General features: G+C 41.0%; 1 protein-coding gene across 2 annotated transcripts in view; it reads left to right on the plus strand.

The window, feature by feature from the left end:
* Nucleotides 1-26,966, plus strand: part of esrrgb (estrogen-related receptor gamma b) — a 116,131-nt gene that overhangs the window by 76,916 nt on the left and 12,249 nt on the right. The window contains exons 1-3 of one of the 2 annotated variants that reach the window (XM_054618029.1): nucleotides 5,364-5,413; nucleotides 15,602-16,017; nucleotides 19,909-20,025. In XM_054618029.1, coding sequence (XP_054474004.1) covers nucleotides 5,364-5,413; nucleotides 15,602-16,017; nucleotides 19,909-20,025 — 583 coding nt within the window. Of the gene's footprint in view, nucleotides 1-5,363; nucleotides 5,414-15,601; nucleotides 16,018-19,908; nucleotides 20,026-26,966 lie in introns of those variants that run through there. The other variant, XM_054618028.1, reaches the window with a different exon arrangement.

Here is a 26,966-nt window from a genome sequence, read left to right on the forward strand (position 1 = left end):
AGCTAGCTGTTGCCTGTGTGTCAAGCAATATCCTGCACGAGATGTAAATATAATAATTAAATAAAAAGTCTTATGTTTTCTAGTCTGTTTGTCCAGCAGACACTCAAAGCGACCGTGTAAAGTTACCGACTTCCCTGGGCGCTAGCTGTTTTACCTGCAGGCTCTAAACACAGCAGGCCTGCTTCGTACGCAATAAGCGTCATAAAGCTGTAAAAAGCTGACGCCACGAGGGCCGTTTTTTGCCAGCTGCCTTATTGGAATGAACTTGAGAGGAATGTATTGATCCTGTATCTGGACGGCAATGACACAACCTGGCTTCGCTTTAGAGGTGACTCTGTCCAGACCCTCCTGTGTTATGCAGGTGACGTAGACGAGTCGCCGAGGATTCGGCTGGTGTCAAGGAGCTATTTAAAATTAGAGCATGGTGGCACAATTGATTTTGTTTATATTTAATGTGATTAAACACAGTGGAGACCATTTGCTGTCGCTGGAATCACAATCACGGCGTTCGCTTGGAGCGCAGATGCAACGCAGGTTAGAAAAATGTCCTCAAGATAATATATGCCATTTGGCGATTGCATTTAACCAAAGTGTCTGGTCATGATTGAGGACATTTTAATAATATGAATGATGCAGAGAGTACAACTGTGATAGTGTTGGTGCCTCGATACACAACAGCACCAATGTAAGTAATAATAATTAAAGAATTTATAAAAACAGATTTGTCTTTAAAATAGAAACCATAAAAGTAAAAAATTTAAGTCTGCACTGAATCAAAAGGACTCCTCATCTTAATCTTTATATATATAGTTATAATACATGTACCCACAACATAAACGTCTACAGTGTAAATGCAAACAGACTGTTCAGGAGAAGTTCTGCACATTAGATAATATAAAATATTCTCTAATAGAAGCAAATAAGCATAATTAAACATTTTGGACATACTCTGTCTGTTGCTTACAATCAGTGGTATCAAAACATATAACCACTATAATTTATTGATCAAGTTTGAATTTCCTGCATGGACATTTCATGAGGCAGTGTCACAGCAAAAAACAGGTCCAGTCTCAATAGTGGAGAGCCCAGCATACATTTCTGTCCCTCATGGCGTGAGTCCAGCTCTCTCAATCAAGACATTCGCGTCCTGCCACGAGTCCCTGATTAACACCGCTTCTTGTGTAGTTTTGTTTTAACTGTCCGCAATTAAATGGGAAATTGAGAGGCAAGAGATAGAGGCTAATAGCATTTATTAACCCAGCGTGAGCGGGCAGCGGGGCGACCACGCTCCACCACCTGCACCGTCTAGTCCTGGATGGCTCAGTCAGCATGGCCCAGAGAGGGGAGTGGAACATAATAAAAACCAACAAATGCACCCAGCTGATTAATGCAGCCCTGTGGCTATAGTAATTATCCCTCTCCACACTCCTCCAGCAGACGAGCCAAACAAGTGTGTGTGGCAGCGAGAGGGAAATGTGCAAATGATGGATTTGTGGGATTCCGGCTTCTGTTCAGTGAGCTGCGTGTTAGTAGCTGGATAAAGACACATTTGTTGATTTGTTGACTCTGGAGGTGGAGTTGAAGCTTTTACACTTCCATTGTACAAGTTTAATCTCTGCAGTATTTTGGCCTGGATTGCAATATATGTTTACAATGTGTTGGCTTTTAAGGGGAGGGTTTCGAATTTGTTATAGTAGATACAAAATATAATTTGTATCTCCTGAAAATATGTTTTTTTAATTCAATGTTAAAGTGAGAACACTTCTTTCTTACATGATACCAAGATGTTAAAAAAAGTGATATTGAACATGTAACATGAACAAAAAGTATCTTCAAAAGAAAATTACATCAGCACAAAGTAAACCAAGAAAAAAAACAGACCGAAATATAGCAAAACAGAATAATAGCGCAGGTAAAATGTCACTCATCATGTGTCAGCTTGACTTCTGATGGTCCCACTTATTTCTGCTATGTTACTTTAGCGATTTATATTATATTAAATTACTTCCAGAAAGGTGAACATTATCAGACTCATTTTTTGAATTTGATCCATAGTTCTATGATTGTACTTTATGTCATTATTTCTGATGGAAATGGAGTTGTGCACTCTAGTTTCCTCAGTATGAATAGATTGTTAGTTAAATAATAGAAATACAAATGACTTTCCCAAGCCAATTATCATTTTTACATAATGTTTCTGTCTGTGTTTTCACGATAAGATAAGAGATTTGAATTTGCAGATTTTTATCCTTTATTCCACTGAGTAGAGCAGAACATTTCTAATTTGAATGGATACATTGATTGTTTGTCAGATTTTTTTCCAGAGATGGAAAAGATTTCATCAACTTTCTAGTATATAAAAATAAAAAACATTGAATTCTATAACTCAGTTTTAAAAGAAAAAAGTAATTAACCAAGTATATTTTAAGGAAAATGACTTTCTAGCTTTTATAGTTCCCATTTTATTCTTTTTTTGTATCAGTAATTTGATTTAAAGTCATGTGATGAGCTCATTAAAAGCAGAGAGGTGGCAGTCATTTGTGTATACAGCTTTACAGCTCCTCAATAATTCTTTGTTAGGAAGTTATTTTAAGAGTTTCCTGTTATCATTCAGGTAATTCACTCTTTTATTTTATCAGTTTTCCTGTTGTTTAAAGTTGCCATGTAGAATTTGTCACAAGTTAAATCCAGAGCACCATTTATGACGGAGTACGCAGTGTGCTTCCTGCTGAGCCACATGGTACAGTGTCTGTTAGGAGAGGTCATAAGGTCGGACATAAAAGACCAGTTTTTCACATGAATCATGAATTTAATTAGATGCAGACAGTGTCACGGGGAGATTGTGTCCCTCAACTCACACCGATATGTAATTACTATTTATTGACAGATAGTGATTGGTTCTTTTTCACTTTTCAGAAACAAGCTGCTGATTGCACACAGACTGTTAAATCTCACCGTTTCTGATCAGAATTTAGAAGCGTTTCGTTCAGGTTTCATGTGTTCCGTCTACACAAGTGCACACATTTTTAATTGTGCGTACAACATAAGACTAAATGTCCCTCCATAAATTAACCCAATTCTCTTTTCCAGCATTCAGCGACAAACAGCAAATGAGAGCAAAACGCGTATGAAAACACAAACTGCTGCCTGCACAGTGTTTTGATCCCAGACTCGCTGTGATCTGCTTGAAGAGACACACTCTTGTTCGTGAAGCTGAAATCTGTTTTGCTTAAATACAGAGCTAATGATTGGATTACTGTTTCTTGGTTTGGCGATAGCGTGATAGTGGGATTACCGAATGTGCGCTCAATAGATTTCCTGTCAGATGCCATGAAGCCCGGTGTCCCCTCGCTGTGTAAGCTGGCTGGCTGAGAGGGAGGGAGACAGACGAGCCCTGGACTCACAATATGGCCCACCTCAGAAACACTGGCAGCACAAACACGAGAGTGTAGTGATTTCTTTAATTAATAGAATGAAATAAAACTAGCCTGATAGATGAGAATGTCATTATAATCTTTAGTCAAAATGTGTTTATTTAACCAAATCCACAGCTTGACTTCTATAAAATGATATATGCATCTGAGTTTTTTTTATACATGCACACAACTTTTTAAAAAACATTTCCTCATTTAATTCTCATCTAAATTGTTCCCCAGCCTTAATGTGAAATCATCATACATGTCATCCAGACATTAGCGTCTTTCCTTTCTCTGTCTTCTCTCTCCGCCTCATTAAAAACATAAACATATCTCCTCTATTGATTACGTCTGGATGTCTTAATCAGATCAGTGGGAATATCCTGGTTTTCCGCCTGCAGGAAAGTACATTAAATGCCAAAATATTGATCAAAAATTTAATTGAGAATGCACATCTCCTTTTATTAAAGCAATCAGCCCCACCCCCCCTGCTGTGACTTTGATCTGGACTGACATGAAAAGAAAATGTTCAAATTTCTGATTCGTTTTTTTTGGTTGGGGAAACAGAGTCTGCCCAGAAGCTTCTGGCGACACAGCAACGCTGTGATCAATAAGAGCGTGTGATGGGTTTTGCATCGATCAGGAAAATGTGGGTTGATGAAGTGGGTTGGATGAGAAGTGTGTGTGTGTGTGTGGGGGAGGAGGGGGGGGCTTTGGGTTTCCCCCTGATGGCTGCCACATTACACAGACGTGGTAAAGATCCACTCAAACTCGTCTGTCGTCGTCATCGTTATTATCATTCCTGCCGAGGTCATTATCACTCTCGGTTTCCTTCCATCCTGTCTCATCGGTTATAAGTAGACCCCCGTCTCCTCGCGGGGTGATTGGTGAAATGCTGTGGGAAGCAGCTGCCGTTACTTCAAAGGAGGGCACGCTGTGGAAAGCCAGATCCATGGTGGAGAGGATAAAGGAGTAAAGAGAACAGTTTAGCTCTGTAAGCTGGCACTGAGCCCTTTTAAAGCACAGTAAACAGACCTGTTTAAATCGCCTCCAGTGAACGCCTCTGCTCCTGCTGGTGCTTCTAAATTACTACTGTCCACTTCAGTTTACTTGTGCAGTTGTAAACACTTACTGTGAAACTCCTCATCTATCTCCCTATTTATATCTATCTATATCTATATCCACTATATATCTATCTATATCTATCTGGGGGGGGGTCCTGCTTGTGTCTCTGTGTTTTGCAGCTCTCCCTTGTGAATGACTGGACACCTACTGGTCGTTGATTAGCCCGTCCCATCCCAGTAATCTCTCACCCTCATTGGCCGCTCTCGGGACAGCCTCTCTGAAACCGACCAATAGCAGTGGCTCCATTTGCACCGAACCACTCCCTCCTGCTCTTAAAGAGCCCCCGTGACTTCAATGGAGACTCAATCCCCTCACTGACTTGCTCAGCCTGAGTGCGCTCGCACCACTGCTGCTCTCCATCCATCTGTGTCTGTCTTTTATTCTCTCTTCCTCTATCCATCACTCCCCCTGATCTTTACTCTTTCTCCACTTCTGCACACTTACTTCCTGTTTTCCTCTCTTCATCTTTAACCCTGTTTTTTTTTTTTTTTCCTCCTCTCTCTATATCAACTCCACTCTCCGTCTCTCCACACGCACTCCTGAGCCTGAGTAGCACCTGTGCAGACTGGAGTTTGCCGGGCCGAGGCAGAAGGGTTGTTTTTTTTATTTTGTGGGTGTGTGTGTGTGTGTGAGTGTGTGTGTGTGAGTGTGAGAGAGAGTTGAACAGGGGAGGGGGGGGAGGCAACACCCAGGAACACCTGACCAACATTTCATCAAGATATGTGGAGATTTAGGAACTGATCTCCTCCTCCAGCTTTTCCCCAGCTGCTTGTTTATCTGTTTTTTTTTTATTGCAACACCTGGAATGCTAAACGTGGACTGATGGATGTTTCCGAACTGTGCATCCCTGACCCTCTCTGCTACCACAACCAGTAGGTGCATCTTTTTCCACTTCTTGTTCCTCTATTTCTCATATTTGTCATCTTTAAAGTTGTTTCCAAATTAGAAGAAAGAATGTCATTTACCTCCAAAAATGATTACAAGAAAATCTGTGTTTTAAACCTTTTGTGAAACATCTCTCTTGTGCGTAAAGTAAACTATTTGGAAAAACCCAGTGAGTTTCTCGTCTTATCTCAGCTCTCCACGTACGGGACAGCAGAGCTCAGCAGTGTCAGTGAGGCTGCGGTAGCGTAGCCCACGGGGAGTCCAGGTCGGACGGTTGCCCTACAGCTGTCTAGCTCTGCATCAGAATCCAGGGTTTAACCTCAGCAACAGGGAAGAGACAGGGGCAGATTAATGTGGACGATATCCAGACGAATGTCCTCTGGCATCAGCCGGTGTCCCAGGGAAAGAAAACTGTGACTGTAACAGACTGTCGCCCAGTCTGTTAGAGAGTGTGTGTTCTTGAGAGGAGAGTGTGTTCGAGGGGACTCATAACTGCCTGCTTGTGTTTTTGTTAAAGCTTTCACAACTTTTCTGTTGTTAGAGATTTTGCACTTTGCTACTTATGATAAAATCATCATAGGGATTTGATCGTCTCCAAAGTGGCAGTTTATGTAAAAAATAAAATAATTGTGGATTATATTTAAATAGCATTAAAGTGTACGTGCATATTGTCATTTTGCATTTAGTTCATAAGTGCAGGCATCAATCAGCTTGTTTTAGTTGTTAAAGAAACTCTCACATCTCAAATGGAGCAGCAGCCTTTTGTGTTTCATTACACTCCTTGCATGCCTGGAAAGACGCTCTTCTCTTGACCAACAATGACTGGACAGAGATCCTTTACTGGGATCCTCTTAATGTTAAGCTGTAGATGGGATTGGAAAGGTTTAACCTGCTTAGCACGTTTTACAGGACTGTGATTACGAATAATTCAAACTCTTTACAAGGCTGCCAACAAATAAAAAAGATTGATGGTCTGCAATGTTAAGCAAAAACTCATAAAAGTGAAATAACATCAGCCTGTATTTGATAAGCAAGAAGATCTAAAAGTTTTATTAGAGGTGTTGGTGACAATTATTTAAAAGTGGTTGATTTTTATACACAAACATTTTTTGTTATCTGATGCTGCATTGAAATGTGCATCTTTTTTATTTTTACATCCATTTTTAAGGTTGTATTTTAGATTTGCATTGCACCCAAAATGGCACTCAAGCAAAAAATAGTGTAAGATTGACAACATCGACAATTCAAACTGTGTCAATGGTGCAGTACACATAATGTCAGGTACATTACACGATGAACATACATTTAATTTAATTACTACAATCAAATGAATGACACTCATCCCTCAGCGGAGAGATAGAAATACATGTGAGTGTAATGTTTAACCACCATTGTTTTGAGAAATTGTCAGTTGTTTTGATACCGCACATAAAAGTAACCGATCCGGGTTTCCTTTCTTGTTAATGTGTTTAAATATATCAGTTTTCATGTATAAGCCTTGACATTCAATATTGTAATTCCTGCGCAGATTGCGGTGCACTTGAAAAAAAAAAAAAAAAAAACCCACAACCCCTGAGCTCTTGTTTTTCGCACAATCATCAATTTCCAGAATCTATAAAACTGCATGTAGTACACTTTCATTCAGTTAAAACTGTTATTACATTTTTTTTATTTCATGTTAAAAAATGTCGTATTTAAATTATAAAAAGACAAAAGGCAACAATATGATGCTATAGACCTAAACTGACCCTGGGCCAGGTCCTGTGATGAGTAGTGCAGAGTGTGTGTGTGTGTGTGTGTGTGTGTGTGTGTGTGTGTGTGTGTGTGTGTGTGTGTGTGTGTGTGTGTGTGTGTGTGTGTGTGTGTGTGTGTGTGTGTGTGTGTGTGTGTGTGTGTCGGACTTTATGTTTGTGTGCGCTTCCATGTTTACACTGCATTTATGGACGCACACAAAAATATGTGTGATTTGGCGAAACAGGAGCTGGACACGTATATGTGCATGCATGTACACATTTATGTGACCGTATGCAGCTTTCAGATAACTCCCTCTGATAACTGCAGGACCGTTGGCTCACATTTGATAGAAGTTAGTTTAACTTGTTATGTTGATTATAGTTAATTTAAAGAGAGCAAACCATGATAGAGCTTTTAAATAAAACAGCCTGCTATCACTATAAACTGTTGGAAACTTGCAGTTTATAGAAGTGAAAACTCTTTTCATCGTAATAGAAGCTATGTTATATGTAATATACGGTAAATTATCCCTAAAATGTGTCTTTACTTTTAGGCATTGTTGACCTTACTGCATGTAATTGTAGTTTGTCATGTATTTGCAAACAGTAACTCTGTGCTTTTAGTGTCACATAAAGCTGTGCTTAGTAAGGTCTGGCTTCAGGGAACGCTTTTAATAATCCCTTGAGGACTGACAACCAACCTTCTGGCCAAAGGTGAGAGGTCCCACGACTGATATGTCTAACTCTCACGCAACGAAAAACCTCCCTAGCAAACTAATATTATAGCTTGTCAGTTATCATATTATAGAAATATGTATTAAATCTACATAAACATTTATATCTGTTAGGATACTAACAACCTTAGTTCAGAGATGTTTTATGACACAGTGTCTCCTCTAAAACGAAAAAAATAAATGTTTTTGTACCTAAATGTAAATCCGCTTAAATGAACCAACTGGTCTTCCTCTTCCTCTTTCTCTCTTCAATGTTCTTTCCTTTAGATAAAATAATATTAAACATGCTAAAATGTTTTGGTGTTCGGAAATTATAATTTTAATCTTTATAAAATATATAATTTTGTTGTTTCTTGAACCAAATTTTTTGCGGATTTGTGTGCTACTAAAATCCAAATAAACTGCAGCTCTACAGTTAGTGTGGATTAAAGAACACAAACTGGACCAGAGTCCATTAAACTTTGTAATCTACTTTTCAAATCTGCCTTTTCAGTTACTCTTTACTTTTTCAGATAAATGAAAGAGAGAGAAAAAATCCTCATGAATTGTTTTTCTGTGGTAGACACTTATTTTTATAGACATTTGATAAAACTGTTTCTCTTCATTAGGAAACAAAAACACATTATTTAATCTAATCTAAAAATATTTAACAAGTAATTGTTGATGTTAAAATAATCAGCCTTATTATGTCTCTAGGATATCCGTGGTTACAGCATGATTAGCTATGGCAGTTTTGACATCTGCATCATTTACACTTCAAGTTTAAATGTTCAGTTTGCTCCAATAAATCAGATCCATTTCAATCTCGTTCCACCTGCTGTTCACATAGGTGCCCTTCACAAGCAAACCAACAGGAATGTATTAGCACAAGCGGTCAAATGTATGCACACACACACTCACATGCGCGCTCGTATACATGTACGGATGAGACCAAAGAATCGCACACTGACCTGGGATCTAATTTTAGCGGTGCAATATCACGGAAACACCTGACTGTGTCTGTTAAGAGAAACACATCTTATTATGTGTTGCGTCTGTATTCATTACACTTGTTATCCACATTTTGTATAAAATGTAACGTTTCCATTAGTCAGTGTCATTAATATTAGACTTGTCAACATTCTTAACATGACCGCATAATTCCACTTCATAAAGAAGAGATTAGAAAGGTGATATTTATTACATAACAAACATTTTATTTTCTCAGTTTTTCTTAACAAATGAGAGGCACAGTAAACATTTACTTATTTTTAATATGTAGTAACAGAAAAGTTGAGCTGAATTAAATGACAGCAGAATACTGTATATGTTAGTGAAAATGTCATGGTGGTGGTTATTTCAAAGTTTGTCTACCACAGAAGGTATTTTGAAATAGTTTGTTAAGAGATGATATCTGATATGTTACTGATAAACTTCCATTACTGGAAATGTTGTTTTGTTACTTGTGAGGGCCTCTAGTGAGTGGACAAATCTGGCTGCTTCCATCAGAACCTTTCTGCACTGCATGGAAACCGCTATCACCTTACTTTAAGTAAAACGGCCGTGGTTGTTTTTCGTACCCAAAATGATTCAAACCCGTCCTCAAGTTTGATAGTTGGCTTTCCCAGTCGATTATACTGGTCCTGGTTTTGTGTTGGGTTAAAATTGTTGCGAAACAAATCCTACTACTACAGCTCTGAGTGTTCATGAAGACTGTCAGGGAAAAAATGACAATGACAAATGATAAAAACAATTCAAAAGTGTTCAGCCTGACGTGTTTATTAATGGCGATGGCTGCTGCATATGCGGGAACAGCCAAGCTCTGTATGAGAGGAGAAATAACTCCATTACATGTCATGACCCCCTCTTGATATAGGGATATAGATGTATCCTTTAGGCAACCTGTCAAGGACTCTGAATTCATCAGGATGTAGATGGACTCCTGTTTTTTTTTGCAGCCGCTATTCAATCAAAACACGACGTTGAAAGCCTCATGAGCCCAGCTGTATGTGGGCAGCAGAGAGGACTTCTTAGAATGAGTTTGTTTTATTGATCAAATGAAATTAACACACACACACACACACACACACACACACACACACACACACACACACACACACACACACACACACACACACACACACACACAGAAGAAGAAGCAGTGCGTCTAATCATGGAGTGCGGGCCAGCCAGCATGTTTAATTTAATGGGCCTCATCGTAGCTTCACGAGGTCTCACATTGTGAACTTAATTCCTCTTCACCACGTTAATTTGCATTGTGTCAATTGACCGGAGCGCTTACTGTATCAGCCTGAGTCTCACTTGAAATTCAGCCCATGCCCTAATACCATTAGGCAAATGCAAAGTTGTGTCATTTACACATTTGGAAAACGAAAAAAAAAAAGAGAGAGAGAGAGAGAGAGAGAGAGGGGAGAGAAAAGCCAATTTGCGGGAGGACAAGACTTGCTTGTGATTATCAGTGGATGTTATTACTGTGGAGAAGCAGACGTTTGAAGGTTATGTTTCTGGGCAGTAATTGAAATGCAAAATAACATTAGGATCGATGGCTATCTCTGTTTATTTATGAAATCAATATCGTAACTGTCCCTCATGAGTCCCCCTCTGATTCCCAATGACGGCTTAAGTCTCTGCTCGTTTATTCTTTCTCCCCCATAGCCTCCTTCTTCTGTCTCTCTTTAAAAGGCAGTTAGGGGTGTGTTTGACTTTGCAGGGAGAGCAATTTCCTGGAGGTGGTGGACGTGTATGTAGATGGGGGTTGATACTCCAGGTAAGGAGACATCATCCATGTGGGAAATCTATGCAATCTCTCCTCGTGGCAGTGACATTGAAGAGGCCATATGCTGGAAGTTCTGTGTGCGTGTGCGTGTGTGTGTGTGTGTGTGTGTGTGTGTGTGTGTGTGTGTGTGTGTGTGTGTGTGTGTGTGTGTGTGTGTGTGTGTGTGTGTGTGTGTGTGTGTGTGTGTGTGTGTGTGTGTGTTAGAGAGAAGCAGAAACAAAGTTTGTCTGCCGAGCAGTACAAACAAAGTACTGGAACTTACCAACTTGTTCAGGAGTGGTAACTTTGAAGTAAAGATATGTAAGAAAGCAAAAATGTTGATCCGCAGTCAAAAAGCGTTGAGATTCTTACTTATTTTTCTGAGGTTTCAACCATATCCCATGGCCTTCTGCAGCTATGGAACCTGATCAGGTAGGTGAGTAAGGGAGTTTAGAATAATTACTGCGGAAAATTGACAAAGTCCTTCATAATAGGAGCACCAAACACAAACCGTAGCTTTATATTTATTCAAATTAAGGATTTTTTGATAATTGCAAACGTCCACTCGCTTCAGTGTCTCAATTTTTGGTCTCCAAGAACTTGTGATGTACAATTTTCAGTATTCTTCTGTCAAAATAATCTGCAGATCAATCAATAATGTAAATAATCTTGCAGGCCTTTATTTTTGCAGCCAGCTGAAACATTTAATGCACAAATACTTAAATACAAGATACATAGTCTAAAAAAAAAACCAAATATGTAAAAAAAATATGCTGAAGGCACAACCTACCCCAAAGAGGCAAGAAGTTAAGGCACAAAAGAAATGAAACTGAATATTAATAAGATCAGGTAAACATTTTTAAAAAGAGAAGTTACCTCAGTTCAAAATAGCCAGGTAGTCGTTTGTTTAAAGGACAATTGACTTAGGTCAACTATTCCTCAGTTTGGAGGCAGACAGTGAATGCACCAGACACTGATCAGGAGACCTAAGAGAACTTATGGACACGTAATTCAGACTTGATAGGTAGTAACTAGAACTCTATATGTGTTATTTTAGTTTATGGCTGAGAGGCTGTGATTTAGTTGCGTAAAACCTGAAGCTGCAAGATTTGAGCCGACAGCTAAAGACGACGAAGACATGCACAGCTTGCAGATTTTTAATAAACATGTTTCTTTTCTGATATAATAAATAACCTTAAAATGGTTTTTTTAAATATATTTTGACTAATGCCTTTTCCCCGATAACCGACTACATTATTTGTAGCAGCGTGTAAATGCATTTAAATTTTAAGAACACACATTTTTTGATGACCTTCATTTGTGCCGACGCTTTGTCACGCGCATGTTGTTATTGCTACTTAACACTTGGGCGACACACGCTACCCCATTTTCCCGCTCGCCTGACCATTCATTTTCCCAGACACCCCCCATCCGCGGACTGGCGGCGTAATCTATGTGTCAGGCAGGAAGGGGCACTCAGTTTAAAGCTGATAGAGTTTGCCCCAAACAAGGACAGCCTATCATAGAAAGATTAATGAACTAATTTCATGCATGGCTCCTTGCCTCTGTCCTTCTGCGCTTCCATGTTCGACTGTGTGTTCAGCGCCATGATTTACGTTGTGTTCCTTGCTACGAGCTTAACCCCAAGCTTCACAATAATATTTCCCCTCGGTGGGAAAATACATAGTAAAATATGGAGAGTCTGATTTTGTTTAACCCCTTCACTCATCGAGCCAAGGATAGCATGAGGTCATTGTGGAGAATTGCTTTGAATATGCATTTTCTTTTTTTTTTTTTTTTGGACTGCTGGTAAAAATTTATTGTGCAGAAATTCTGAAGGCTGGGAAACATATTTCATGGTTTAGAGGAGAGGTGGATGGATTCAGGATTTATGTGGGGAAGAAGGGGATCTGCAACACTGCCAGTATGAGGAGGCATGCCAAAAACACACGCGCACACACACGCACACACACGCACACACACGCACACACACGCACACACAAAAACATTTGAGATTTTAAGCTGCTCCGGTGGGACATTTTCACTTCCGCTCCAAAATGAAAAATAAAAACAACAATAAAAACTGGTCACTGATCTGAGCATGTACGGCCTTTCAACAGCATCTCGGTCATATTAAACATTATGGACAGCTCTCTAGTTTTTCCACTGTGGCCTGTCTAGACACACTCTTTCTTTCAGTGTGGTGGACACACTGAAACCTGTGTCTCTGCTGCTGTGAGGCATCCATTGTGGGACCGTCTGGGCCTCAAAGAACAGCAGCGCAGAGAAAGCAGGTGACCTTCACGTCCGTCTGATGAGTCTTGCTTGTCTGCTCGGTTTGTACCATTTTTCTGCGCGGCGGAGCAAACATTACCCCATTAGATATTAGGTGCAATGCGTTTGTGCGCGTTTGAGTGTGTGTGTGTGTGTGTGTGTGTGTGTGTGTGTGTGTGTGTGTTGCAAAAGGGAGCGGGGCGGGTTGAGGAGAGTCAGGCTGCGCTTAGAAAAACTCCATGTCTCTTTATAATAAGCAGAAGAAACCAAATTATGAAACTACGAAGCTATTTCTGTCTGCACGAATCGGTGGTTTGTGCCATTATTTCATTTCGACAGATTTGAAAGGACCCATTAGAAATTTCCATTAAACCTAACAAAAAACATCTCCCCAGCGTTACTGTGTGCTAAGTGGGGAGTGAACTACTTTTTACATATGCCACAACGAACTATCCCATAGGGAATCCCCCTATCTGGCTGCGATGATGTATTAACTGTTGCCACGCCGCTTTCTCCAATTCCCTCAGATGGGAGAAAATATTCCTTCCAGTTGAGTATAGGTGCATGCTGATTGCTGACGAGATTACTGTGAGCACTGTGAATCTTTTATAAACCACAATAGCCTCGGAATGAAGACTAACAATGCTGTTGTATCGCTCCATCTCTCACTATGTTAACAGTCCCGACTGATTAAAAATGCATAAGGAATGTCTGGGACCCGTAAGAGGAGGGTTTATTTTTTCATGCCTCATCTGGAACAGGAAGGAAGCAGAGGATCAATAGATCTGATCTTGGCCCAGGGGTAGAGGCTATCTCCTCCTCCTCCCTCCCTCCCTCCCCCTCCCTCCACCCGTTAGCAGTTAAAAGAAAGGTTTCATGTTGTCGGGGCCGGATGACTTCATTGCTTTATATAAATACTTATGCGCAGAGGGAAAATACATTACTAACCACAATACCAAATTTGAAAAATGGGGGCAGCCCCTGGCAGGAAAAAGGTGAGAAGTTCAGAGGAATGTGGTCAGCATTAGCTTCCTGTTAGTTTCTGACATTCTTAACATGGCTTTCCTCTGTTCTCACCCAGTATTTACAACTCACAAAGCATGTAGGGCTCAAGTTGTGTAAGATCAGCACCGACTCTGACAGACAGAGCTAGCGGTCCTCACACGGATCCAGGCCTCATTTCATGCTTTGTTTGAGAGGAAGTTATTGAAGCTGCTGCAACTACGACTACACACAGAGGCCTTGAAGAGAAATGATTGTGCAATAATAGCATTAGGCTGGTCACAAAAACTACTTTTGTTCGAAGATATATATTTTGTCCCGGAAATAAATGCGTAAACAATAATGTCATTTTAAGACCATTTTCTGCCGCTGATATAATGTGAATATATTAGCATACTAATGCAAGTACACCCTTTCAAATTACATTTAACTTTTAACTCTTGAGAATATTCAGACATTGGAATTTGAATGAGAACTAAATCCTAATGTATACTAAATAAATTGAATAAAACCACATATCCAAAAGGATAAACAATAAATAAAATGGGCAATATAGAGGTCAGCAAAAATGATGGAGATCATTAAGCTCTACGAATAAAATCTGCCATTAAAAATGTTCCCTTTCTTAAATAAAACTCAAGTTCTTTAGCAATGCATACAGCAATGCAAGAATTCCTCTAGGAACCTTTTTTTTTTAATCATCTGATGATATTTGGTAATTATTCTGGAACTTAAACAGTTGCTTTTTGTCCATAAGTCTGTCTTGTGTAACATTTTGTTATATAAAAACTCTGCCTTTTCCCAAATTTTGTAATGAAATTTTGGATCAGGGAACTTAATCCCGGGTCAGTGCCTCTTCCTCAGCCTCTCCAACCTCTCAGGCCACCGTAACCCAGCACCGTCCTTTGGCAAACTAACCGGGACTATTGATTGGGTCATGTATTACCCATGATCCTCCATATGCTGAGTGTAACACCTCTCTCCGTCCATTAACAGCCTTCTGAAGTTTCATTCATTCATTTACTCCTGGCATCCGACCAATTGTGGGCATTGTTTGCAAGATGTATGGGGCATCTGTTGATATGGTCGTTAGTTACCGTTTCGCCTGAGAGAAATAAGCTGCTGTAGTATATCACTCGGCATTCCAGCACATAAATGGTTGTGTGTGTGTGTAACATAATCTATCAAACTCAGACGGAACGGCGCGCTCCATCACAGCTGATGAATCTCTTGCAGAATGATCAGGAAATGATGGAAGAAAGCAACGCTCTGTGCGTCTTGTCAAACTTGTTAGTGCTGATAATTTCACTGATACTGCAGTTTTCTGATGAATTGTTATAGTTTCCATGTAAAGGTTCTTTGTGTCTCTGTCTATAAAACCAGTGCTGATTTGCATGTGAGGTAAACAGGCTACCTTCCATATCGCTGATGTGGTTTGAAAGCCTTGTTCATCCATTTTTTTTTTTACTTTCATTGAAAGATTAGCTGAACCATGACGAGTTAAGGAAATAAGGGAATCCTTACAGAATTAATTTGATGTTTTCAAATATATTCAGCCAAGAAGGTTGTTTCTGTTAGATTCCTGATTTGGCTCAGTTGCTTCAGTTTGCACTATATGTTCTGTAAATTCTGTTACCTGAACTGACCTCAGCTCTCACCTTTTGTGTGTTCATCCAGGTTGCTAACCAGAATGCCCTCTGAGGACCGACACTTGTCCTCCAGTTGTGGTTCTTACGTCAAAACCGAGCCTTCCAGTCCATCCTCTTCGCTAGTCGACACCGGCAGTCACCACAGTCCCAGCGGCAACTCTGACGCCAGCGGCGGCTACGTTAACGTCGGCAGCAGACACTCGCACGCCTTGGACTCCCCGCCAATGTTCAACCCGGGCATGCTCGGAGGCGCGTCCGCCTGCCTACGCCGTTACGAGGAGTGCTCCGGCGTCGTGGCAGACGACTCGCCAATCAAGTGCGAGTACATGCTCAATGCCATTCCCAAGAGGCTGTGCCTGGTGTGTGGTGACATTGCCTCAGGCTACCACTATGGGGTGGCATCCTGTGAGGCCTGCAAAGCCTTTTTCAAAAGGACGATACAAGGTATTTCCCACTTCTTTCTTACAACTTTCACTGGTTCACTGGAGCTCATCTCCAATACCTTCACGCTCCCAGTTAAACCTGCGAATAATCATATTTTCTGTAATTTCCCAGGTGGTTGAATATTCTGCAAAGAAAGTGTTTGCCCTTTAACCCAGATTTACTATAACACCTGTGTGCTACTTTTTCACGATGATTCTTAATAGTTTTTATTAGCTTTACCATGAGAATTGGGACTGCCAGGAAAACATATTGACATGTTCCTCAGTGCTGCTATCCAACCGTCTGCTCTTATGGGACTCATACGAGGGAGTGATTACGAGCGTCTACAGCAGGCATTAGGCCCAGACTGTAAATCTGCTCTGGGTTGTGATTTTTTTTATGCGTTTGCATGTGAATTGTACGCCTGGCATTGACTCTGCCATGTGTGGGAGCTGCTCCAGAATAATGACTTGGACGGAGATAATGTGCTGCAAACTGAGATGCAGAATTTAGAATTTTTATCTGCGGGATTTGTTGTCAGTAGTCATGGAGCTGCGCAGCAGGTCAGTGAGGACTTGGCCACATTGAGGAGGTAATTTGATCCGTCCAGTCCTTTTGAGGCATTACAAATCAGTTTAACATCTTTTGCGTTTCTCTTTTTATTAGTATTTTGCAAAAACCATAATAGCCCAGTAAAGGAATGCGGCTGATTTATTAAAGTAGCTAGTTACTTATTATGGTTTTGCTGTAGGCCAAAACACTTTTACGGGCATTATATAAGAATATAATAGTGACTTCATGACAGTGATAATGTTTAACCATGTTTAACAGCTTTACCCAGGCTGCACTGCTGATACTCCTGTTTTGCAGAAACAGAAATAAATGTCAAGGATGAAAACACGATGTGTGATCAGCTGTACTGACCCTAGATGGGCCCTTATAAACGGTTGACAAATGGAAACCATACAACAACAACAACATTATCTTAAAGCCACTCACTATCTTCTGGCAGATTTAAGTTCCCTGATTACTGGTTGAACATGTTGTAATATTAATAGAGGAAGGATGCTGCAAATACAAACCACTTATAGACTGTTTAAAGTGGGACAAACTTACAAGTGCCGTTCAGAACGTTTGTATGAAATTAAAAGAATTGTTTCAACCTAAAAAAAAAAATGAAAGTCTTACATTTTGGCTTTATCTGATCATTTAAAGTCTGCATGTGTCTCAGTCTGACCAGCAACACAGTGAAGGACTCTAAATAGAGTTCATGCGTGACTTTGTGTTGTCTCGCAGAGATCCCCCCTCTTCTTCTTCTTCCTCTCGCTCTCCTTCGTGGAGGACAGACCCATAATGAACCTAATCTGTCCGTCATTCGTCCTGAGCCGCGGGAGTTTCAGTCAATAACAATCAGTGTTGGGTGACTGTAATTAAGAACCAGGCATTTCATCGGGAGAAAGTCGAGAGAGGAGTTGTTGTTCTTTGCCCCGGGGCCCCTCCAGCCCACACCCAAGGGGGGGGGAAGGGATGGAGGAGATGGGGGGCCCAATTAGAAGCTCAGGCACGTGTTAGCGGGGCAATAACAGAGGAAGGGGAGAGAGGAGAGCTACGTTGAAGAGTCCTCCAAATAAAAGGCGGAGGGACAAGGGACAGCGGACGCGGTCACTCACTGAAAGGAGAGGCCGCTTTAATGGAATGGTAATCAGGAAGGGGGGTCCCGGCCTCGGCGAAGGAGGAGGACAAGGAGAGGTCCAGCCTGAGTGGAGATGAGTGCGTGGATAATAGCATGGCATAATAATATATCAAAATTTAGAGGGAAAATAAGAGAGGTTAAGGAAGGATATTAGAGTGGCTGAAATGTCCTTTGAGAAATAAAGGTGGACACGAGACCTGATTAACTAAGAGGGTATGCCGACAGTGAGCTTTTAGAGGTAGGCAATTTAAGACTATTGTGGACCCCTAATGCAACCCAACCCCCAGTCCACGCACATACACACATAATCATGGACACACACAGAGGTTATTTTGGATCCATTCAGGTATAAAATGTTTCCTTTAATAATGGACTTTTTCCATTCCATTGTGGAAGTATTTGTACACGGCAGACATTGGATAGTTCGGTATATTATAAATATGGAGTGATTTAGGACACATCCTAAATGTAGATGTACACTAGAAGATATTAAAACATTTTTTTTTAATCTTTAGAAAAACATTTAGGATTCTATGTGAAGTTCATTTCAAAGGTAGATTGATTGATTACCGTCAAACCTACACTGCATCATTTTTTTGCTTGAACAAAATAATACATAAGTTTTGCCCAAATTCAACTTTTCGTACTGATATACTGATATACATTGTAATAAATAAGAAATCCTTGGCCAATTAAACTTTACAAAAAGGACATTTTTTTAAAAGAATTAGTGTTGGAGGGGGTTTCTGACGTCTTTCTTGCGTTAGCTACTTGTGTGCATTGCATTGTGGGCCATTAGTGTACATCTACAGTACCCTTAAAAAAAGCAACCATTCTTTTATTATGCATACTTTTTTGTGTAATTAATTTACATTATGTCACTTGCTGAGTAAACACAGTACACGGTGTACCGTTGTAGTACTACATTGGGACAGTCATTGAATTTATGTATTTTAACTGCACAAACTATACAATATGACAATTATTATAGAGTACATGTTGTATAAAATGAGTTTGTAGTATAGATATGGTACACAGAGTGTGTCTCTACACATGAGCGCTGCACTCTACTGTATTCAGTGTAAAAGACTTAACCCACCCTGAAACCAGCAGCAGCCTCTGCCAACATCCTGGCGTGGTGCCCCGGCCCCTCACTGTGCATGTGACCTCGCTGGCACCATCGATGCCAGGGATCCTGACAAATGTTGGCACCTTCTCCTTGACCAAAGGGGGATTGTTTGTGTGTGTGTGTGTGTGTGTGTGTGTGTGTGTGTGTGTGTGTGTGTGTGTGTGTGTGTGTGTGTGTATGTGTGTGTATGTGTGTGTGTGTGTGGGGGGGCTACTCTGGCAGAACGGCTACAGATAACACCTGGTTTGCTGTTTTTAGGTACCATTAATACATCTCTGGACTTGGGGGGGGGGGGGCATTGTTTAAACACTCAATCAAGGGATTTGGATACTTGGGAAAGAGGATTTGTCATTGGATTCATGGGGTCACATCCACTTTTGAAGTGTATACGTCCTGATCCCGGAAAAACTAAAGTGTTATCCGGAACCTGGTGAGAAAAAAAACAGGCAGCAGATTCAATATGTCTGCATTTCAGGCTGTTTTTTTTGGACCCGAGTGATTAAATTGCATAGGAAATATTTCCATAGTGAGCCAACAAATGTCAAGACGGACCTGAATAATACATCGAGCTTTGCCACATGATATGGGATCCTTAGATTGGCGAGTCTTAACAGCCAGCCTCTGTCTTTTACCGCAGAGCATTATGCAGAGCGCTTGGCTGTGCGTCCATCTCTTAGCCCTTGTGTTGTTGAGGGAGGGCAGCTTTCCCATCATGCTTTGGGTGAAGAAGGATGGGCTGGAAGGGGGTCGTGGTGAGCGCTGCAGAGAGGATGCTCTGCATTAATGAAGCTAATTTATCTGAGAATCAGAATGGGGGTGGGACTCCGGGGCGGGGAGGTGCTTTTTACATGTCCCATCAAAACGCCACTAAACCCTCCTCCCCTTCAGGAGTGTCATGCGGGGTCACCTTGGGACAGGTGTGTGTGTGTGTGTGTTTCTGTGTGTGTCCCTGTATGCACACGCATGTGTTTCTGTGTCTGATTTAATTCTTCTTTTCTATCCAATATTTCTAAAACAAATTTCTCCTAATTGCTGATGTTTTTGTGCTCACAGAATTAATGACACCATGTTTTTTTCTAATCTTCTGCAGGGAATATTGAGTACAGCTGTCCGGCCACCAATGAATGTGAGATCACCAAAAGGAGACGCAAGTCGTGCCAGGCCTGCCGCTTCATGAAATGTCTTAAAGTTGGCATGTTGAAAGAAGGTGAGTACTGATTTTATGTGCTGGACATTTTTGTTTAGATATGATTTAAGAGATATATGTCTGACACATAATGGATTCATCAATCAAAATGTTGCAACGTTTAGGCCAAATATCAAGAAGTGACTAAAAATATCTATATATAAGTATTGTTGCTTTTGTCTCTCTTACATCATATCATTCTAACGGGCATTTTGAACAATTCACCGCGGGCACCCTTGAACATCGGGATCCATTTTTCTTTTCTTTTTGTGAAGCTTTAAATTGAAATAATCGTTAGCTGCAACCTTGGTGAGATTTTAAATATGGCTCATCGGTCTCAACAATTCAAGGAAATAATGATAAAAGTAGCATCAAATAAGCCCAAAAATATCGTTGTCATAAAGAAATATTATTCCCATTCTTTGTGTTTAATTTAATTTAAAGAATTAAGCTTCATGGGCCCAAAAAATACTATGATATGCCATATTCTGAAACTTTTTTTAAGTGCCTACAGATGCTGTTAAGATTTTGTTACCAACCTAAAACAATAGTGTTTTTCAGCTCACGAAGAGTTGATTAATAAAAAGGTTTTAACTAACAAATGCATGCTGTTTAGGGTTTACTGTTGATTGGAATGACGAAATCAAATGTCAAAATTTTGAACATAAGCACTTGTCTCATGCCAGTGAATCTAATATTGTCTAATCATCTCACTGGGGGCTATAAGAAGGGTCAGTGATCAGATGTTAAAGATGTCTGTGGTCTCCGGGAGACACCAGTGACATCACCCACACGCCTTCCTTACCTCTCCTCACACCGACGAGCCTCTCGCTGTTAAACAGACGGTGGAAAAAAAAAAAAAAGCTGCTGAGTTGGATGTTCTTACCAAGACTGACTGAGAAGTGTAACAGTACTCTTGAAAAGCACAGGCTGTTCCCAAAAGACTTCCCTCTCCCCTGGGCTGTGGGTGTCTCTCTCCCTCAGCCTCTCTCTCCCTCTCAGTCTGTCTGTCTCCCTTCCCCTCTCTCGCCTGGCTTATTGATCCGCTAAATGCTTTCCGAACATCCCACCTCACTTCCTGCATGTGTTGTTTCTCCTCCAGAGAGAGACCTTTGGGAGTACAGGGGGGAAATCTAGCCGATAGATTTTTCTTTTCTTTTTTTTTAAGAAAAGAGGTTTTTTGTTTGTTCGTTTTTTAGATTTGTGTGTTTAGCTAAAAAAGATATTCCACACTGATGCATTGAATCTGACTGTTAGTTATTCTTTATATTACAATACCTAATGCTGGATTTTACCTTTTTTGGTTATGAAAATATGACCCAAATATATTAAAAACAAGCCCCCGCACATTGTCAACAATAGTTAAGTAACTAATCAAAAGAAGGTCATAACACTTAAGCTTAGCTTTTTTATAAATTGTTTCCAACCTTACAGACAGAACAGCAGTAATGTGGGTTTTATCCAAAGATTTATAAAGAAACTTTGACTGAAACAATTAATTTTATTTAATTGTATTTCTTTCCTCGAGTTTTATTCTCTGTCTTTGTCTATATGAGCATCAATTGTGCTTTGATGTCAAAATTATTTTGTATTGAATTATATCGATTTAGCCTTTTATCCCGTGTAGCAGATTAATGTGTGAAAATACGATATGATGAGGCATTTAAAAGATATGCCTAAACTTATTAATTTATACCTTATTTTGGGTCGTTGTTTTTATTCATAGGTACCTTATCTGTTTTAGTTGAGTTTTTTTAGATAAGCCCTTAGTGGGTTTCTATCTCACCTGCATGTGTTTAATTTCTATTCACTATTTCTCCATCCGACCTTTCTTTTTATAAAAATCTTCAAATAAAACATAGATGTAAAAGGGAGAAATCTGAACACACAGAGATAGTACACATATTTTAAAATTCATTGTTAGTACACTCCCCGAAAGTATCGTTGTCCTATATCTCCATCGCCAATAAACGTCCATAAATACGTTTAAAAAATCAAAGAAAAAAAGACTCTCCTTATAAAGAACTTATTTTCATCAGTATGAAAGTACCTCAGGGATCGTTGTCTGCACATCCATGGATACATTGGTGGACGTGATTATTTTTTTCTGAGGTGGGGGAGTCTCTTGCTTTTAGATCCACCAAACCAAAACTGAGTCTAGAGTTTAGTTGGCAAATGAAAGCTTCATAGTAATGCCTGTGTTTTTAATACTTATCCAATAGGACATGAGCATTAGACTCCATTAAATACCGCGCTGTATCCCAGTTTGACGACTGATTTAACCAGGTTAAGTTTTGGAGTTTAGCCCACTGCCATCCGAAAATAAAAAGATTTTAAATATTTTTTTTATAGACTGAACTTAGACATAGAACAGTCGTAAACCATGGCCGTACAGTTTTTTTGTGTTCTGCCAGCACCAAACACAACTCGAGAAGCAGTTAACTACAATCTGTGGTGATTGAATGTCAGGCTCTTGGTTCACTTCCACTTATACAACTTCACTTTGTACCGACGTGGCTGTGTCTGTTCATCCCAGAATGAAGGGGTCATCCATTGTATTGCCATTACAACACTATTTATAAATGTGCCCACTCTTGATGTCTTCATCCCGGCCCCAAATATCTCACACCGAGGCTTTGACTCTCAGCCAGAAAAAACAAAGTTGCTTCAGAAATAAAGCTGAAACTATTAGCGCATGCTTAGAGGAAAAACTGTGGGATGTCGTCTGTGGCGGGCCGAGCTAAGCCGTTGGTGTGGAGAGTGTGTGTGTGTGTGTGTGTGTGTGTGTGTGTGTGTGTGTGTGTGTGTGTGTGTGTGTGTGTGTGTGTGTGTGTGTGAGAGAGAGAGGGAATCTGTAGCCTCCACCGCCTGCTGCTACCGAGACGCGGCATCACAGCCATCGCGACATTAGGCACAGTAGGTGATTCTCTGAAAGTGATGGCATTCAATTAAAAGGAAAAAGGACATTTAATCGTGGCATAGTGCCGTGGCGTGGCTTCTCACTGACGTTGGGGGGCTTTGATCATGGAATCAGTGGGGGGACAGCGCCTTGCCCTACTTCATGTAATGAGATCACCATGTAACAAGTGGCCAAGGGCTGGTCATGGAAAAGGAATAATCACATAGTGTAATATGAATGCAGGAGTCATGTGAGAAGTAAAACTCACCACCACATGTTTCATTGTAAACCTGTTTTTCTATTTTAAGATCTTCTATTATGAAGCATACACATATTGACCAAAATACAAACATTTGAAAGCGACTTCCTTGTAAATGCTTATTGCTCATATTACAAAATTCCCTTGTTCACATCATCCCAAAGTTTCACTCGTTTCAGTGCAGCGGTATCTTAAGAAATGCTTGTTGAGAGAACTTATGCGATCAGTCGTTTCTAAAAGTGTCTAATATTTCCACCAGGACCCCTCTAAGCTCCGCTCTAAGCATGCCATCCTGAATTATAAAGTGCCAGCTGCTACAGTTATAAACCAGCATCATTGGTGGGCGGGGGGGAGCCCCTCCTCCCTTTAACACCTGCCGCTAATCAGCAGACTTCAGCCCTCGAGCCCGGTTTGGTGGCTTCAGGTGACTTTTTTTCTGTCTAGTGTCGGTCAGAACAACTCGACTCTAGTGAAGAACACGCTTTAGGAAGGAGTAGGGGAAGAAAAATGAGTCAGTATTTAAAGTGATAGACGTTATATCTGCTTGATAGTCACCTGTGTTTTCTTTGTGGGTGAACTTTACGCCATTTTGGATTTGAGTGACCATTTTTTTTGTGACAAGAAATACATTTCACATCTTGTATCTGAGAGGAAAATCCTTGATAAAATATTGTAGATGACAGGCTTTTCTCCAGATCCGGCTTTGGCAGAGCGCCTGGATGAGCCGGGCGGAAGGTAAAGTCCGTTCGAGAAAACCATCCTCGCTCACTGACCCCTTAAATGTCCAGCTGAGGCTGATAAAAGGTCACACGTCCAATGGAAAAATTCTCACATAATTACAACCCGCGGAAGGTATGGTGTCAGTCACTACTGCCAGGAGTCGGTGCCCGCCGCTAATAGCAGCGCTAATGACCCAATAGCATTACTGTATGCTGTTAAATGATGCAAGAATTTTCTGGACTGAATTATTTTTTTTACTTTGTGAAGTGAGTCAGTCTGGTATTTTATGCTGAAGATGGATAGTACTCACGTTAGCATGTTTAAAATATATCTTCTTCTGAAAAAGAACAACCCCTGTAGGCCTACTGAGTTTCTGTCATGATTAAATATTTTGAATATTCTCAATTAAAGACACTTTAGCCCTTCCGCTTCTTAAGTCGATGATTGTCGGTTTTCGTGTTAGCTCAGTGTTTCTGCGGTGTATTCTTTGCTTGTGGGGATTTTCTGACACCGCTGTAATGTGGTGGATAAATACATGCTGCCAGACTATTTTGGCAACCCACACCGCTGTCTCGCCCTCGCTCCGACCACAGATAGGGATCAGCAGTCTTTCCTGAGCGAACGTGGCTACCGGGGTAACGTTACAGCCTTATTTTCCTCCAGCCACATACACAAAAGATTAGTAGAGCCATATCCAATATCACAGACTGTCAGGTCCCTTTCCAATCAATAGGCTTAGATCAGAAACCAATCTATACCATAAGATTACATCATCAAAATAAAGGTATATAGCAAAGGTCTATACTGTATGGGGGCCTTTGATGTCTTAGCCAATACATTTGAACAGCATACCTCTAAAAACAGATTCAATTTGGCGTGTATAGCTCTCCATCTGTGTTTACAAGGCAGTTAAACTGTAAAGACAGAATGCCCTCCTGACCCCTTGCCACTTGATTTTCTTTCTTGTACCGCAAACTTGTCCATCTAACGGCACATGTAGGGGACTTGTTTGCTTTTTAGGGTGTCAGATTAGCTGGCAGACTGCAGCTGAGAGTCAGCGCCCACCCAGAGGCTTCCACGCTGGCCTGTCCTCGCTGCCTGGCAGGTGATAGATCAGACGCGGAGGCTAACACGTGTTCCTCTGAAGAAGGGGATTTAGCGAAGTGCTGACCTCCGGCACTCATAGCACACACACACACACACACACACACATTCGAGTTCGAAATGTATATCACCCCCCCCCCGACAAGTGACTGCCTGGCACCCTTCTCTCACTATGTCTTTTTTTTTTTTTGTCTTTATCCACTCCAACATACAGCAATTTGTGCGAACACCTGCTACACCAACACGCCGGGGATCCTGAATCGACCCGGTCGTCATTTGTGGTCAGCGCGGTTCTGTAATGCACAGTAATACCCCTATACAACACGCCGGCTCAGATTTATGAAAAGTGTAAAAACATGATGAAGGGAGCGATGCCAGTGTGTGTGCGGTTATGAGGGAACAACTCCTGCTTTGTCTTGTCAGCCCATTGGGGGTTAGAGCAGGTGGGACGCCATCCTGATACACCCCCCCCTCCTTCTCCCCCTCGTCTCACACCCATTTTCCTCTGCCCTCCCTCTCCTTCTACAATCAAACAAAAGCTGTCCGATGTCTTTTAGCTCTTCGCAGACTCAGCCCCTCAGAAGTAGCTCTGGAAGGGCAAGGTCCCAGCGCCTGTTAAAGGGTGAGCGACTGTGTAGGGGGGGGGGGGGGGCACACGCTGCATCCCTCTGATTTTTTTCCCAGCTAAAATAGGGACCTCCTAATCTCCCTTTGGCAGCGTTAGACAGCCAGCCAATTCTGACACATTCTCTAGAAAGAAGCGCCTCTGACAGGTGAGCGGCTGAAAATAGTTCCGTGAGATACATAGAGACGCGCAGTCACATGTTCATACAGTAACATATAGCACACAAGCGTGATACACACTGGATGAGCCACATGTAATCTGTTTTAGGGTTTAACTAACACTACATACAAAACAAAACAACTTGGTGGGTATTTCGTGGTGGGATTCCAGTATCTTAGTCTCGATATAACAACCCAATTCTTTTTATTTCCCCACAAGAATGTTGTTACTAGCAGCATGGAGAAGGTGCATTTTAATGATATTCACAGAAAGTGTAATTACAGTTAACTGAATAAATAAATGTGACAAGAACAAGCAGTTACAACAATTTAGTGACTTTTTTTTAGTGTCTTTCTTTTTTCTCTTTGTATTGGAATTAATTATACCTAAAATCCTGGCTACAAAGCTGGCTGTATGCTTTTCAAATTGTATTTTTATATGGACATAAAAGGAGGAATGGTAACTACGTTGTGGGAAAAGAAAAAGGGATTCAAATAAATAATAAATGATTAACATATTAAAAGAATGAAATAAATCCACATGACACATATATACATACACACAGCGGCAGCCACATAAAGGAAAACACAGCCACTTCAATCGGGAATGTGCTTTAAGGTTGCACGAGTCAATAAAGATATCGAATGTGAAAGGGAAGCCGAGGTCAGGTGGCCGTAAAGATTGCTCCTATGCAAACATGCCTCATCGTCTTACCACACGCATGTACGCGCGCACACACACACACACACACACACACACACACACACACACACACACACACACACACACACACACACACACACACACACACAAGCAAGGATGGACTGTCAGCCAGTATCTTTGTGTCTCAGGTCGTCTCTTATGTTATGAGCACACTGTACTGTACTGTATGATCTTACCGAGCTCGTAACATTCAGCACACAACACTTCTACCACCTCCTGTTCCATGAAGCCTCACCCCTGCATCCATACTTTAGCTGCCACACTTTTCGAAAGGCCAGCAACCCAAAAAAAAATGATCAGGATGCTTGATCTGTTGCCCCCATGTCTCACACTACAGAGACACGACCTCTCCCCCACTGATTGTCTTGGAGCATTGACGCTTGCTGTGGTTTTGGGCCTGGAGGTGTGGAATGTGGTGCTGACGATGACACAACCACCCTCCTCCTCCCCGGCTCCCCCCCAACACAAGGGGC

The sequence above is a fragment of the Anoplopoma fimbria genome, chromosome 18 (genome assembly GCF_027596085.1).
Source record: "Anoplopoma fimbria isolate UVic2021 breed Golden Eagle Sablefish chromosome 18, Afim_UVic_2022, whole genome shotgun sequence".
In the NCBI taxonomy this organism is placed as follows: domain Eukaryota; kingdom Metazoa; phylum Chordata; class Actinopteri; order Perciformes; family Anoplopomatidae; genus Anoplopoma; species Anoplopoma fimbria.